The sequence below is a fragment of the Bradysia coprophila genome, unplaced genomic scaffold (assembly GCF_014529535.1).
Source record: "Bradysia coprophila strain Holo2 unplaced genomic scaffold, BU_Bcop_v1 contig_350, whole genome shotgun sequence".
Taxonomy (NCBI): Eukaryota; Metazoa; Arthropoda; class Insecta; order Diptera; family Sciaridae; genus Bradysia; species Bradysia coprophila.
In genome coordinates this window covers 11,664,786-11,680,202 of record NW_023503608.1, presented here as the reverse complement: position 1 = coordinate 11,680,202, position 15,417 = coordinate 11,664,786, and the positions used below count along the sequence as shown (strand labels likewise).

At 33.1% G+C, this 15,417-nt stretch overlaps 1 protein-coding gene across 1 annotated transcript; it reads left to right on the top strand.

Moving 5' to 3' along the window:
• The first annotated feature begins 226 nt into the window (after positions 1–226).
• Positions 227–15,005, top strand: LOC119081023. The gene is made up of 6 exons (XM_037189705.1): positions 227–1,178; positions 9,678–9,871; positions 10,006–10,122; positions 10,181–10,546; positions 12,023–12,257; positions 14,155–15,005. Exons 1-6 carry the CDS (start codon positions 1,161–1,163, stop codon positions 14,227–14,229), a joined length of 1,005 nt encoding a protein of 334 aa, XP_037045600.1. The 5' UTR covers positions 227–1,160; the 3' UTR covers positions 14,230–15,005.
• Positions 15,006–15,417: the final 412 nt, after the last annotated feature.

Genomic DNA, 15,417 nt, shown 5'->3' with positions numbered 1-15,417 from the left:
GTATATACAGTCGATATAACTCCGCATATATATCTACCATCATTCACAGAACCGAAAAATACAAGAAACACATTGCGCATTCTACCCACATAATAAAACGCTGCCATCGTGTTATATGCACGGGGAAAACTGAAAATATCTACGAATAAAACGATTTTCCTTCGTGTTGTACAAAAGCCTCTAACAGGAGTCAATGTAACTAGTATTTGGCTCTGTTTCGCCGAGTTTAGTCTACAGTTCGAGATCAAAGCGATTGGTTTTGTCGTATCGTCGCTCCTTGTATTTGAGTCAATTTTTTGAGTGTCTTGGTAAAGGATATAAGATTAAATGAGTTTTAAATACGTTTTCGGTTTGTGATGGCATACAAGTGATTTTTATAATTATTATTTTTCGATAAAACGGAACACACAATTCAAGTTAATTTAGAACAAATCGAATAAGTTTTACGTGAGAAAGTGAATGAAACAAATTTCTTAGACACTGTTTTCTATAGGAAACGCATCTATTGAAAAAGTTTCCCTTCTGCACATTGGCAAGAAAATTGACTTATGAATTTATCAGAAAAAAACACAACAACAGCAAAGCTGGTGTACTCGAACAGCAACAGTTGATTTTAAATTAAATTTTGTTATTTTATATATACATAAAGACGGTTCGATTCGCTGAGGAATATCCACTTCACAGAAGAGTGCGTTTTATAAATATAATCAGAGAGAATAAAAGTAAACTTTTAATCAACTTAATATTCATTTTAACATCGGAATTGCAAATTTGATCCTGCTATGTTGCACTAAAATAAAATTGCACAACTTACACACCGCACCACAATCAAATGAATCAAAGTATATTTTAGCACATCTTCAACAATCTTTTTTCACATTTAAATTTAATCTTGCACCATAACATAAATAAATGTTTACTTGCACATAATATTATGTCTACCACTACGTAATTATTTGACAGTGTATTATGCACAATTCACAGTATTGCTGGCACTAATTGCAACTATTAATTGAATATTGTATCAGTACTGACACAAGTTATAAGAATCTAATACGTTCATAGTGCTCTATATTGATCAGTAGCTACAATACATTGTATGTTAATTTAATTAAAAAAAAAAACAGGAGTCGACTTTATCAACAATTTTTCCTAAGAAGATGTTTCAGTTGAGAAAGGTAAGTTGAGCTTTTTTTGAACTGTATTCTAATGTATGTTCGTTCTAAACTTTCTTCACTACCACCTAAAACTTTTATAATTGTTTTTGAATCAATTTTTACACTTTGAAGGTTATTGCAAAATCGCAGCACTGTATTTTTTTCACAAAGAAAGTAATTTTATTGAAATTCGCTTGTCTATCAGTGGAAGGCACTTCGTGTCTACCTGTCGTTAACAGATAAAATAGACTATTCAGCAAATAGGTAGTAAATCTTTCGCCTGGGGTTCACAGTTTTACTCTCTAGTTGCACAATGTATTAATTACCTAGATAACGTAAGTCCATCCAGTGTTATTAGCTGGATAACAAACCTATTTCTAAGAAACCGCTTTCTTCAAAAATTGTTTTGAGAAATTCGAGAAAATGTCTACAGAACTTAGTGACATATTAATGGTCGAGACACTCTTTCAATCATTTTTTACCATTAACAAGAATCTACCAACCATTTTCTTTTTCAAATGAAAGTAGATAATTATGCAACTGAGAAGAGAAGTTTCTTTCTGACAAGATATGTCATAGCTTATAACAGTGTAATGGGCACGAAAATTCATCAAAAAGTATTCATACGAAATCCAGTTTAAAATTCTGAAGGTAAACTCTTCTCGTTTTATGAAGAAGCAAGTCAAACAACAAAGAATGTAAAGCCGTCTGTATTCACAGAATTTTCATTGTCACGTGCAAGTACTTCGAAATCTGTACATTTTTTCGTTTAAAGTTTGACGCAGAGATTTGCAAGTATACAGTTGATAAATGACGGTGCAATGTGCCTGAATTTGCCTCATTGCATTGTAAGTAGCGATCGATACAACTCTTTCACTACCACCGAATTTCTTAAAATTTCGTTGTATGCGACAGATAGGTAAAAGAAATTGTCTTGTCTCTAGGAAACCATTCCAGACGAGGGAGGAACAACAATTGCAAATCTTATCCCACTGTTACCTTTATTAACCCGAACCCTGTCACACCATTCGCTATTGTTGTTTCCCCCTCGATTCCAGACGCTTTTATTAAAGTGGCATTGCAGTAAAACTTCATAATTCATATTTGTAAAAATAGAACAACTTGTTATACGAAGAACTGAACATCCAAAATTAATAAAGAAACAAACAATTCGGATTACATAAAATATTATATGCGGTTAGTCATCTGCTTCGACAACAATGAAAATTAAACGATTACCTCCAAATAGCAAATCTTATATAGTTGAAAACCTTTTGATGTTATAACAAATGTAACCTCTATTGGTCCAGTCTTCTCGAAATAAGGATCTTATTGGGAGTGACTTTAATAGAGATCTTATTCGGTTGAACGGTTTATTTGAAGTGAAAATTAATTTTTACTTACATCGTTTGGACTACTTGAATCGACTACTATGAATTTCTATTAAACAAAAATAACTCGTAATCTATGATTCCAACATCCCTCCTGAAAGATTACGACTTTCTAAAATTATCAATTACCATTTTTAGATTTTGCTCGGTCAGTATTACTGTAATCGGTTTTCAAGTTTTTTTTCATCGGCCGTTTCAAGTATTGGAAATCATGAAGTTTGATATCGTGATTTCCCAATTGAATTTTCGTTGCTTGTTGTTCTGATATTTTAGCTTGATGACCATTTGCAATCTCTTTACTGTTTCGGTTCTTATACTTCATATTTACCGAGCACGTCTGTAATTTATGATTTTCTTTCAATTCGCTTGACTTTTTAATCACCGCTTTCTTCTTCATTCCATTAGTATTGCAGTGCTTAATCTGTGTCTTTATTGTTCTACACCGATACCTGCAGCAAATATAACTTTACCATTGGCCAATTCGACTGGACGATTGATTCATTCCCATTTTAATTTTCTTGAAGAATTTTAAATTGTGTGTCATGTGGATCGTTACTGCTGAGTCGATTCCATTTCTGTTTCGATTTCGATTTCTGTTCCATTTCGTGCTCTTCAGAGCCCAGTGATTCTTTGAACAAGTAACAATCACGTTGGAAATGCCGTCGTTTATTACAGAAATGACAATTGAATTTGTTGTATTCATTTCCATTCGTAATCTTCAATGCACTTTCATTCGACGAGAATGATTCTGCCTCTGAACCATCGATTCGTTTGTATTCGTTGATGAGTTTTCCTTTCACCATTTCGAGCGTCAGATCTTTTTCATCACGGCTTTCAAGTGCCGTTATTAACGGATTGTAGTTGTCCGGTAAACTGCATAGCATCAATGCGACCACCAAGTGTTCGCCTAAATTCTCTCCCAATGCCTCCAACTGATTGACCGAATCTAGTAGAGAATGAATATGTTCTTCCATGTTACTATTTGTCGACATTTGCATCCTACACAGCCGTTTCAGGAGAAAGATCTTGTTCGTTAACGTTGACTTCTCGTGATGCTTCTTCAATACGTTCCATGCTCCTGCAGCACTTCCTTCTTTTCGAATGTGGCATAACTGATTATCATCGACCATGAGACGAATTCGTGCGAAAGCTTTTCCGTCCTTTTTCAACCATTCTGCATTTGGTGCGGCTGGACGTGGTTCGGATATTGTCTCCCAGACTTCCTTGTCGGTGAGGTGCATTTGCATCTTGAATTTCCATATTTGGTAATTCGTTCCGTTCAATTTCGTGAATTGTAATTTCTCCATTTTTTCGATTAAATTTGTGAATCCGATAAAATTCAATATTCACGAGTAGTGTGGAAGATCCATAACCTATTGGAGGTCCAATGTCTTCTCGAAATAAGGATCTTATCGGGAGTGACTTTAATAGAGATCTTATTCGGTTGAACGGTTTATTTGAAGTGAAAATTAATTTTTATTAACATCGTTTGGACTACTTGAGTCGACTACTATGAATTTCTATTAAACAAATATAACTCGTAATCAATGATTCCTACAACCTCCTTTGTCCAACCACCATATTCAGCTAAGAAGTTTATTCATTTGTCATTTTCCTTTGATACGATTACTCCCAACTTGACTCCAAATTCCACACCGTCTTATAACGTGACTTATTAAAAATAACGAATATAATCGAGCTTCATTGTTACCTGTTAACACTTTTTTTTATCAAACGTTGAGCATTCAAAGGTTACGTTGTGCAAAGTTATATTGAAATTGTCGCGCTATACGAAGCAACTGAGACGAAAATTTACAATTTTTAATTTTTTTCATGTTTTATCTTGTTCTCAAGTGTTTTCACCGATTTACCTTAAAAGTAAAAATAATGAGAAGTTGAAGCCTTAAATTTGTCATGTTATTATTACAAAATGCAGACGAAATTTGTGAACAAAAAACAACGTTCAACTTGTTACCGTCTGTAACATAAGAGTATTACACCAGACGAGCCGATTTGCAAGAACTATCACCTGTTCCAGTCATTATCGTCATTTCAGTCATTATCGTCTTCTATTCGAAGAACGACAGGTTTGTTTTTCGCTATTGTTAGCTTATTGCCTACACACGGACAATAAATAATTCTCTGTATGCTATGCATACAATACGATAGAATGAGGCCTCTCTGTATACATTTACATATTTTTTGTTGTATAAATCACGGAATTCAGCCAGGTTTCCAAGGACGAAAATAAATGTGGGCTTTTACAGTTAACAAGTAGGTGAGATAAAGCGAATGTGATGGGTTTGGTTTTTGCTCGTTACGAAGGGTTTTTTTTTAAATAGAAATCATGAATTTGTCAGATAATAAAGTGTGACGGTCCCATTTTTCAAAAGGGTGAAAGTAACGCCTCTAATATTCAGTGTGGCTTTTTTTCCGTGGCCAACAGCCAACGTATTCGTGAAGTGGCCGTGAGGATGAACAATTATTTAACTAATGGTTGTATATCTGAACTTTTCCGTTAAAATACGTTAAATTTCATCTTTTTCACTATTGTCACGTTTAATAATTTGTTTTTCGCTAACGAAATCCTTCGCATTACCATTATCATCAATATCCTCGTCATCGTCATCCTTGCCTTAAACTCCCAATTATGTTCATCCTCATTGTGTTTAAACTACGGTAGAGATTAAATTTCTGAATGATAACGACGGTGAGAGCTACGTATATTATTCGACAGTGTGCTGCACAACAGTTTGTAATCTTTTGTGAGAAGAAAACATAAATGGTTTTAAAGTACCTTATAGCAAAGAAAATAAAAATAAAATGAAAAACTTTTATACAGACGAGAACAGCAATCGAAGAAGAAGAAGGGAAAAAAAGAAACGGAGTCCCTGGTAAAACATGATATTGAAAGTTTTATGTAAGCTTATGTATGAGGTAAAGCAGAATTTTCCAGCTATAATATTGGGAATTTCGATCTCGCCAGGTGTGTCATTTTGTATCTATTTCGAAGGCAAGTCCAGTTGAGATCTTTCTTTGGTGCATTTTCGGTATTATTTCGGTTGTAAATTTTCTGTTTGCCGAAATGGAAACGGAAATGTGAATCGCAGTTTGTAATCAAAATGAAAACAAAAAACCATTTAATTTCCCATGAATAATCTAAACTCAAAATACCCTTTTGGGATCGCTTAACATCTGTGTTTTTCTCATATAGGTCGTTTGTACCATCCATCGCGTTTTATATATATCATTAATGGCTCTCCCAGTTTCAGGTATATTCATTCCATTTATCCGAATCGTTGTTTGTTGGATAATGGGTATTTTGTTATCACCAGCAAAAAAAAAACTTATTTAAAATGCTTTTCGTGGTACATATACGTCGTCGGTTTAGAGTTTGTGTTTGAGTTTCACCGAAAAGGGAGAAAAAGGAATTACACATTTGCTTTTGTAATGTAAATGTATTATATATATGTCGGATGGAGTTTAGAGTATTTTCAAAGGAATTTAGCAAACGAGTTTATATTCAACTGTGGGAAAACATTATATTAAGCAACAAGTTTGAGTTCTGAATGAATGAATGGGACTTCTGTACGAAGAAAAAAAACACTCACAAAAACGTTACATTTGTGGTAAGGAATTTCATGAATGTTTTTACATCAAATATTTAAAAAAAAAATCATTTCGTTTTTCGTATAAATTTTTGTTGTCAAATTGAAATAATTTCTTCCATTTTTCATTAAATATCAAATGTCTAATTATTCAGAAAAATTCCAATTTTCCTTGAACCTCACGTCTCGAATCAATTTGAGAAGTTCTCTCAAAATTTTTCCGTTTTTATCGTTATTTTTTCCCATATTCCCAGAAGTTAACGATCACTCACCATTAATCAGCCAAAAAACCGTTTAACCATGAAATAGAAACAGAAAAACGTTTTCCATTTTATTTCAGTAAAACATGGCCTTGTTTATTTAACTTTTCTTCACCGACCGAAAAACTTTTTCCGTGTTACAAATTCACAACAAAAAAACAAATAAAAGCCCAAGATTTATGAGTGATGGTGGTTACTAATCGCCCCGTGTTGTGTACTTTACGTTATGAAAATCGATTTTGTTCTCTGTCAACCCATTTGTTTATGTTGGAACTTTCACCCATCTTATTGTTCAATTACTCGTTTTTAAAAAGGAATTATGATCTTAGGCTACCGAACACAATTCAATTTTCTGAAACTATTATTTCCATGATTTATGGTTGCATTATTTATTTATATGGAAAAAAACCTATTCGCCCTCGACGGCAACATCTTATTGCCATTTTATTATTCTGTTTTATTTCCACTTACTTATACCAATGAAAATTAACATTGGTTCTGGTGGCTTTTATGATAAAAAGATTTATTTCATGGATTCCTTCCAATGTTTATTCTTAACACACTGTTTTCTGTTTCACTACGTAATGTGTACATATCAACCACAATACATTGGCTTCGAAAAAGTTTATATTATTACGGGATGCTTTATTCCGCCCACATTGCGGCACCTTCATTTTGATGGTGAAGGAAAACCCTCAATCAACTTACAGAATCAAATTTATGTTGGATTGCCTGTTTCGAAGCAGATGGCAAATGTGAAATAAATACTACAATTTACTGGCAGCTAAAAACTAAGAGTTAGAATTCGTTTACTTTAAGGTGTGAACGCCTAGCCAAACAAATATAATAACAATTCAATGAGAAAGGGAAAAGTGTGTTATGCTTGTGTGGCTTTAGTATATGATTGTTTTCTGGAATCAAAACTATGTCTATTTTCTCGAAATATTTATTTGATTTTGTCCTTTCTGATATTTACTTCCAGTTGGGTAGGCTTTAATGGTCGACCTCGGTCAAAAATTAGTTTCACCAAGTAGTTCAGGTCAGGTAATTTTAGAAAGAAAACGTGACATGGCCTGAACTTTTCTTCATTAATCTGTAAGTGGTCAGCTTTGACCTGATGACTTTAGTCAAGTCTGAGTTCCATTCAGGTCGTGACAAAATAGTCTATTGGTACAGATCATAAGACAACTTTTCATGACCTGTTCCTAAACTTTAATGTGCTATGACCTACTCAAACGAACATTAATATAGGATAGTAAATAGACAAATGGACGTAGCGATGCCATAAAGCCCATGGCTCCAGAATATTTACACATTTAAAAAAAGCAGATGAATAAATCTTCCAAGTTTCAGTTTCATTTGAAACAGAATATATAAGTTTGATACACAAACTTCACCTTGGGGCATTCGACAAGGATTTTCTTCAATAAAAAAGTTTTCTTAAACCATGTAATATCACGAAATGGATATTTATACCTGTCATCTGTATTTGAAACATATATTCAAATACATGTCATGAAAAAAAGCCCAGCACTGCTTCTAGCATGAACATAAAAAATATTCGGAGGCTGATGAAATTTACAGCAGGCACTGCATTTCTTTGGTAAAGAACGATAACTTGGTTTCTCTGTATGAGTTAAAACATCTAATACAACCAATCCTAAGCAGTAGCTCTTATCACTGAAGCCTTCAAATTTGACACTTGTCAACTCAGTATACCATACGCTAAATAACGCTAGGAGCAGTGCTGCGAAAAAAAGATCATTTTGTGTTATAAACTGTACTGCTATACTGAAATATTACTTCGTCTCTCTGTGGTATGTTCCATTTAATAACGTAGCAATGTGCTTTAGTCGGTAACTTTTGAGAGTGGGTGTGCTGTTCACCTATGCAAATACGCTTTGGACAAATTTACAAGGGAGGATATGGTACATTTAATATGGCAAGATTGTTTGAAGTGTTTATCGTATTTGATTAAAAGGACAGACTTTCGCCTCAATTAAATTCCTAAATTAATTCTACTCGTATGGCTTTGTTTGTACCCAGATGAGGATGTGAATTTTTATAACTAAATTATGTTGAGTTGATGAGAGTGTATTACATTCTAGATGGAAATTTTGCAGGTGTATAAATATTTCACTTTTCAATGTAATGAGTTAAGTAATTTGTGTCAAGATTCCACAATTATAATTTGGGCTGGGGGTATTCTTTTCTATCGCTTAGGCCTAGTATCATGACGCTAAGATTAATGCCAAACTGTATTTGATACCATTTACAAGCAGCAAGCATCTAACCACTATAATTGTAGAATCTGTTACTTAGTTTGATCGAATTATTTTCGAAATATCTAAACAAAATCTGCTACTTCAATTCTTTTAACATAAATTTTACTGTTAAATACCGCAACAGCTCATCGTCTATCTTTCTCGTCGCTATCGAAAACAGATGACGTAGCTTCCCGAAAAATTATGTTCTTTGAAGTCTGGCTCAGATTGTGAAACAATTGAAGTAAAAGTTTGATAACAGAAGTAACAGATTTAATGATTGAGATTAAACCATGACAAGCTTAGTGTTTGCAAAACATTAATTGTTGTATTAGTATCTCGTTCGCTCTTAATAAAATGAAAACTTGGTACCTACCTTGTTCATGCAAAATTATAAATAGAAAGGGATAAACTTGGATATAGCCAATATTATAAATTTGAATCAATAAATAATGAAATATGGATACCGTGTGTTTATCAAACGACAAGTACCATTGAGACCCAACTGTTTTCCAAGAACATTACTCAATTTGAAATGTTCTTTGAACACTTTCTAATTCAATTCGGGGTGATGGCTAAAATTTATAGCAATCGGCGAGATCGATTAAGCAATTTAACTTTTTCGGCCTCATTTTCTTTTCCATTCAACTCACCACCTACACACAACAACAACTCTATCGCCACAATATTATACTTAGCTTGCACGCGTTAATTGTTTCTGTGAAGAGAAAGTTTTAAATTCACTTTGCCAAGTCGTTTTATAAAATTATTTTTCTTCGTTATTTATGGCTCGTGGAGCGATTTTTTGTGGGATTACATTTTTGTACTCCGTTCAATTATATACTGGACTATTTCTTCCACTAAATTATTGGAAATAATCAAGCCAGATTTTCCATTTTTAATTAATTGTTTAATCACCGTTTGTTTGCAGTTCTCTCATACTTTTTTTTCTACCCTCAAGCATCTGCCAGATTCTATGAGTTTTTCATCATTTCAGTGTTCACATATCAATTTACTTTTGGTCGCGTTTATTTTGACGTCATTCAATATTCGATGGATAAATGGACAAGGTTCGTCGTTAACACGGTCCACAGAATACCGAGATGACGGTGGAGGTGAAATTCTAGCCCCCCGGTCTCCACAACTAAATCCACATGAACCGAGCTGTGAGGAATTACGAGCAATGTGGAGGTAATCCATCTTGATATTTTGATTAGATTTTTGTAAAAAATTTAAATAGAAATTTTAAAATCAAATCGAGAGCTGGACGTCTTGTTATAACTAGGTAACCATTTTTATTGAATTTGTTAAAAAAATAATTTCAGATATTCAAAACGACAGTCTCGCGCAGCCGAAATAACGAATGAAATACCCACATATCGCGACCCATTCGCATATAACGTTTGGGATCCCTATTATCCGACAACACGAAGTGGTGGAGGGTAAGCTTGCTTAAACGTTTTCTATTTCTAAAATAAATTTTGTGCAAAATCCATTTAGAGTGCGAATAAATTCACGATACCGTGACGCTACAAGGCCAGTCTTCGGTCGAATTCTACACAAAGAGCCGTTATTGCGTCTACGTGATTTGACAGACCGTAGTCGAACATTCGGCGACATATCACGGTTATACGGTGCGGAGAGCCGTCAAGCAGCTTCACAATATGATCAGCCGCGACGACGGGTACAGTTTCGATTTTCGGGCTCATCAGCCAATCAAAATGCATTAACGCCGCAAAAGGGCAGTTTTCAACGTTTGAAAGAATTGGTTTGGACCGAAAGAGCACGTGAGCTGGCACAACAGCGCAAGGCTGAAGAGATGGCTGCTCGAGCGGCTGTACTAAAAGAAATCGCAAACGGACATGGGTACGTACATGTGTAACTCCTTACAAATAGTTAGTTAGCCATGTAATTGACAATAGCTTTATAGATGGGTATGACTCAAAGGGGAAATGTGCTCCTCACATGTTCATTCAAAAATGATAAATAACTCTTAAATACATGGTGTTACCCCAAGCTACATGAGTTGCTACGAGCTTGCTTGAGCCTATTCTGAATTCCAAGGAATTCCCATTGGATAGAAAAGAAGCCGGAACTTAGAATGAAACGAGAGTTTTTCTTGAAAATGATTGACTTACTAAATTTCATCCAAGTCTAGTCACATTTTTCTTGCGATACTTTCAAAATATCCAATGTTTTCGTTGGAATAATAACTGGAATTCATAGAATTGTAAAAGCTCGTCAAAGCTCTTTAAAGAAAAATCACATTTCGCCTAATTATTTCTTGGTAAGGTTTTACAATTCAGGTAAAGTGGTTGGATACAACTTATTTTTCGTCATGTCATCAAAAAAAAAAAAACGGAATGGCGAATGACCTTTACGACCGATTAAATATTTTATTTCAAGAATATAATTCTTCACTCATGGAATATTATCTCATGTCGATTATGAGTTTTTTTTTCTTCTCAAAACATAATTGATTCGCTACCCCCGTAGATTTTCTTAAATTTGATACAATACTTCGAGAATATGATACTGGACAGGACATTTTTTATATTATTCTTTAAAATGAATCGACATTTTTTTCCAAGAAGGCGAAAAAAATGGAATCTAAAAATAAATTTGGCTGAATGGTGTTCTTTGTTTTCATCATAAAGAAGGTATATACGGTTTGCGTGGTATTTGGGTTGACGCAAAGCTTTTATATTGACCGTATCTGATCCTAATATCTATATGCCTTCTTCCAACATGCTTCCTTCATTTTGAAAATTATTATTATATAAATACTTTGCGATGAATAGACAGAAAAATATTAGTTTCCCAGACGAAAAGTTGACTATAATTACGTTGGTAAATATATGAGATTGAGTATGATACATTACGGTAAAAAGTTTTTTACATTTAGCGTCGCAGCAAACGAGTTTTAACTACCAGAGTTGAACTAATTATTTCTCAACTGTGTCTCAAACTTTACTAATTTCATCAAGCATAACATGCGAAATGAGAGTTAATTAACTGTGACATCAACAGTTGCCACTATTGAAGTAATATTAATGTTCAGAATATTTTCAGCACAATTTCAAACTTTTCTGCTTCAATTTCTTATACTTTTGTGCAATTACGTCAATTATGTAAATTCTACATAAGTTTATGTGGTGCTATGAATATTAAAAAAGCAAAAAAAAAATTGTTGAATTAAGAAAGGAGACACGTTATTCAAATTAAGTCCAAAGATGATGAGGAAGGTAGAGACGGCGTTTGTGTATAAAACCTAAGAATTGCTTAATAACAATTGACATTGCCGCTTCAATTTTTATCATTTTTGACTTTTCCCGCAATCAGCTACGGACCGCAACGCACTGATGCAGAGCCAATAATCAGAGAGGGCTACGATACCGATGTCCTTCCACCATCCTCATCATCAATATCCTCATCGAAAGCTGTCATAGATGAGCGAATGGCAGAAAATGCCAAAAGTAGTTACCAACATTACAATGACAATTCGTGGTTATCTTCATCGTCAAATCTTATGAGGCCATCATACACACGTGAACGAAATCGTTCGAAGCTGAGACACGTAAGTTGATAAATTGATTTGCAATTTTTGTTTGAGATGAATATGTCTGAGAATTATTATTATATTATGATTCCCTTGCTACTTGCTCTATTTGATTTGGGTCATGTCGCATCCATTTCGAACATGAACGTTTCATTATTATTTTCTTAGTGGTGCGCAACAGATATGATTGATTTATGCATCTTATATTATGGATATATATACATAACATGCAGACGATATTATTTATGTTTGTTTGCGGAGCAGAGATAAAATTGGAATAATTCATGGTCGTTTATTGAGGTATTACATGCCTGTCAAACCGGACCGGATCATTTCTATTGAATTTATTTGCTATAAAAATGGCTGTAATTCAACGACTCAATAAATTCATTAAAAGCAGCCTGGAATTTATAGTAGAAAATAATAAGGTTTCCCCATAAATATGAACTATAGTTCTTCCGCTGTGCTATTGAATGTAAAAGGCATTCATTGTAAAAAGCGAGGTGTCGCCAAAGCAAAACATAAAAATACCATGAAATCATTGGAAATGAACACGTATTTCGTATCAATGACGGTGGAATCTGGAATGACGTTGCGGAATTTAAGTTTTGATATACCAGGAAAATAATTTTTCAGGCAACGTTTAAAGCTATTTTCAAATCTTTGCTTTTGTGAGAAAGTCAAGCTAGTTTAGAAATGTCTTCAAGCACATTCCATTCCATCAAATCGAATTAGGAGTAAAGAAATTCCTCAGCTTTTCGATTAACTAAAAATTATGAACTTAATCACTTTTTCAAGCAAATTTAAATAGCTTCCTTATTAACAACTCCTTACTTACAAAAAAAAATCAACCGATTCTTTGATTTTGCAAATTTCTCTTTTCGTCGTCTTAAAATTCACCAAACCAAAACCCACGTCTTCATAGTATTTTTCGGCATATCATTGATACAAGTTATATTATGATTAAGAGTCAATTTGCGAAAACTTCAACAAATTTGTACCAACCTCGAAAACATTTCAAAATTACTAAATGGAATCAACACCGTTTTTGGAAGGAAAACGGATCCACTATTCTGTTAGTACACTGGAACCAAAATTACAGCTGAAGCTAATTCCGAGCTTACTAGGCTAGTGCTGTTTTAAATAGTAAGGGTCGCTACCCATCCAACTACACCTGTGTCATCAGGTTTTCTGTTGGAGTTTTTTGTTTCTTTTTTAAGATCCTGAGTATACTAGCTAACATAGTGTCAGATGAACAAATTTTGGGAGAAGTTATCAAAAGTTTATCATATAAAATAGTACCCTATTCGACAGCTCTAACTCAAATCACTTTTGCTTGAAGTGTGTTAGATGAATCCGTATGATATTGTCAATGACAGTTTGTCACAGATATAATGTGAGTACAGTTGGAAAATTTAGTTATACCCGAAGGGAAAGTTTGTTAATACAATTCCACAAATTCCACTAATTATCGATCAGAAACGTAAAGTAATTTACTCAACACAGTAACAAAACAGCAAATCAAAATTAGTTCAAATGAAGTATTATCCCCATGTGCGTCGCGTTGATTTAAAATAATTATTTAAAGACTTTTCCACACATCACTGACAATATTTCGACATGATTTAGTATGAAAATTTTTTCAGAAACGGCTCGTCATCTCTTATCTACATCGACAAAAAAAAACGTTTAGTTCAGTTATATAGTAGAACATACGTTTAACCAAATGAAGTAGAAGATTTTGTATCAAACACTAGGCAATACTATTAACAATAGAGGTCCCAGATTTCTAACGATTATACCCGATACTATTGCCGTTTCTGAAAGGCTGGGTAATTCGAAGTTTTCGCAAATGCACTCTCAAATATAAGTCAATGATAAACATTTATTTAAACCAAATTCAACCATTATCCAGGGCTTTCCTGATACGTATTACAGTGGCTCACGCCGTGATAAACCATCTAGCTATGCATCATCCGAGGAAGAATAAAACTAAGCTACTTTTTTACTTTCCAATTATATATATTGTAAACATTCAAATTTATAATTTTCTTGATATATACAAAAAGAAGGAGAGAGATAGCTGAAAGGAAAAAATTCATTAATTAAAAAAAAAATCTATATTAATAGCAGAGGATGGGTAAAAAAATTAAACTTTGATATTATAAGACAATAATTATATTGATGACAATACATATGAATAATATACATATTATATTATATCATATCTGTTAGGTATAATATATATATATATAGAGAAAAGCATAAATATATTATATATACACATACATTATACATAATTAATTAAAATTAGGAGCAAACTACACAGAGTTCTTATACATACAGATTCAAACTATTATACCTTATATATACACAGATGAATTGAAAATTGCCATAAATAATTTTTTGGAATATAAAGTATAGAAGAAAATGTTAAGAAATTGATAAGACTTTCAACTGATGATTAAGGAAAGAGAAGAAAAAGAGGCTTCCCTGGTTGCAAACTATTTTATATATTGACTCTGATTTTTTCACCAAATTGATTTTCCGTAAAATGAAACTCGATGATGTGTCAACGATGAATATATTTTTTTAATTTGAGAACAATTTTATGAGACAAAAAGTGACGGTTGATAAATGAAAAAAAAAAATATGGAAAAATGTAAATATATCTGTCAATTGCTTCTTTGTTAAATAAAACAGCTAGTGTAAGATTTAAAATGGATGAAAAGAAGTAGATTTAAAATAAAGTGAAAATTTATTAAAAAGAAGAAGAAAAACAATAAATTAATGAAAGTATTTTATATTTAAAAAATTATATAAATAAAAAAAGACAAAAAAAATGTCATTCTAATCATGTCTAATTTATGAAAAGGTAGTTGTAGGCTAGGCATTTCGTAGAATACAAAATAAATTGTTTAATAGACAGGGAATACTCTTTTAAATTGAAAATAGGTGAAGAATTGCAGACATTCTTTTCACATAAGCAATGACTAAATTAACACAATTGATCCATTTCTTCATGAGTCAGTTACCTCATATTTTACTACAGTCGACGAAAAGTGAATTCCGCCATGTTTTCAGATTTACGAGGTCTTTCAGATCCACATATTTTAATATAAATGAAGAGCTAGATTTAGACGCTGTACAAAATGTCAAAACAAATGAATCTAGGTGT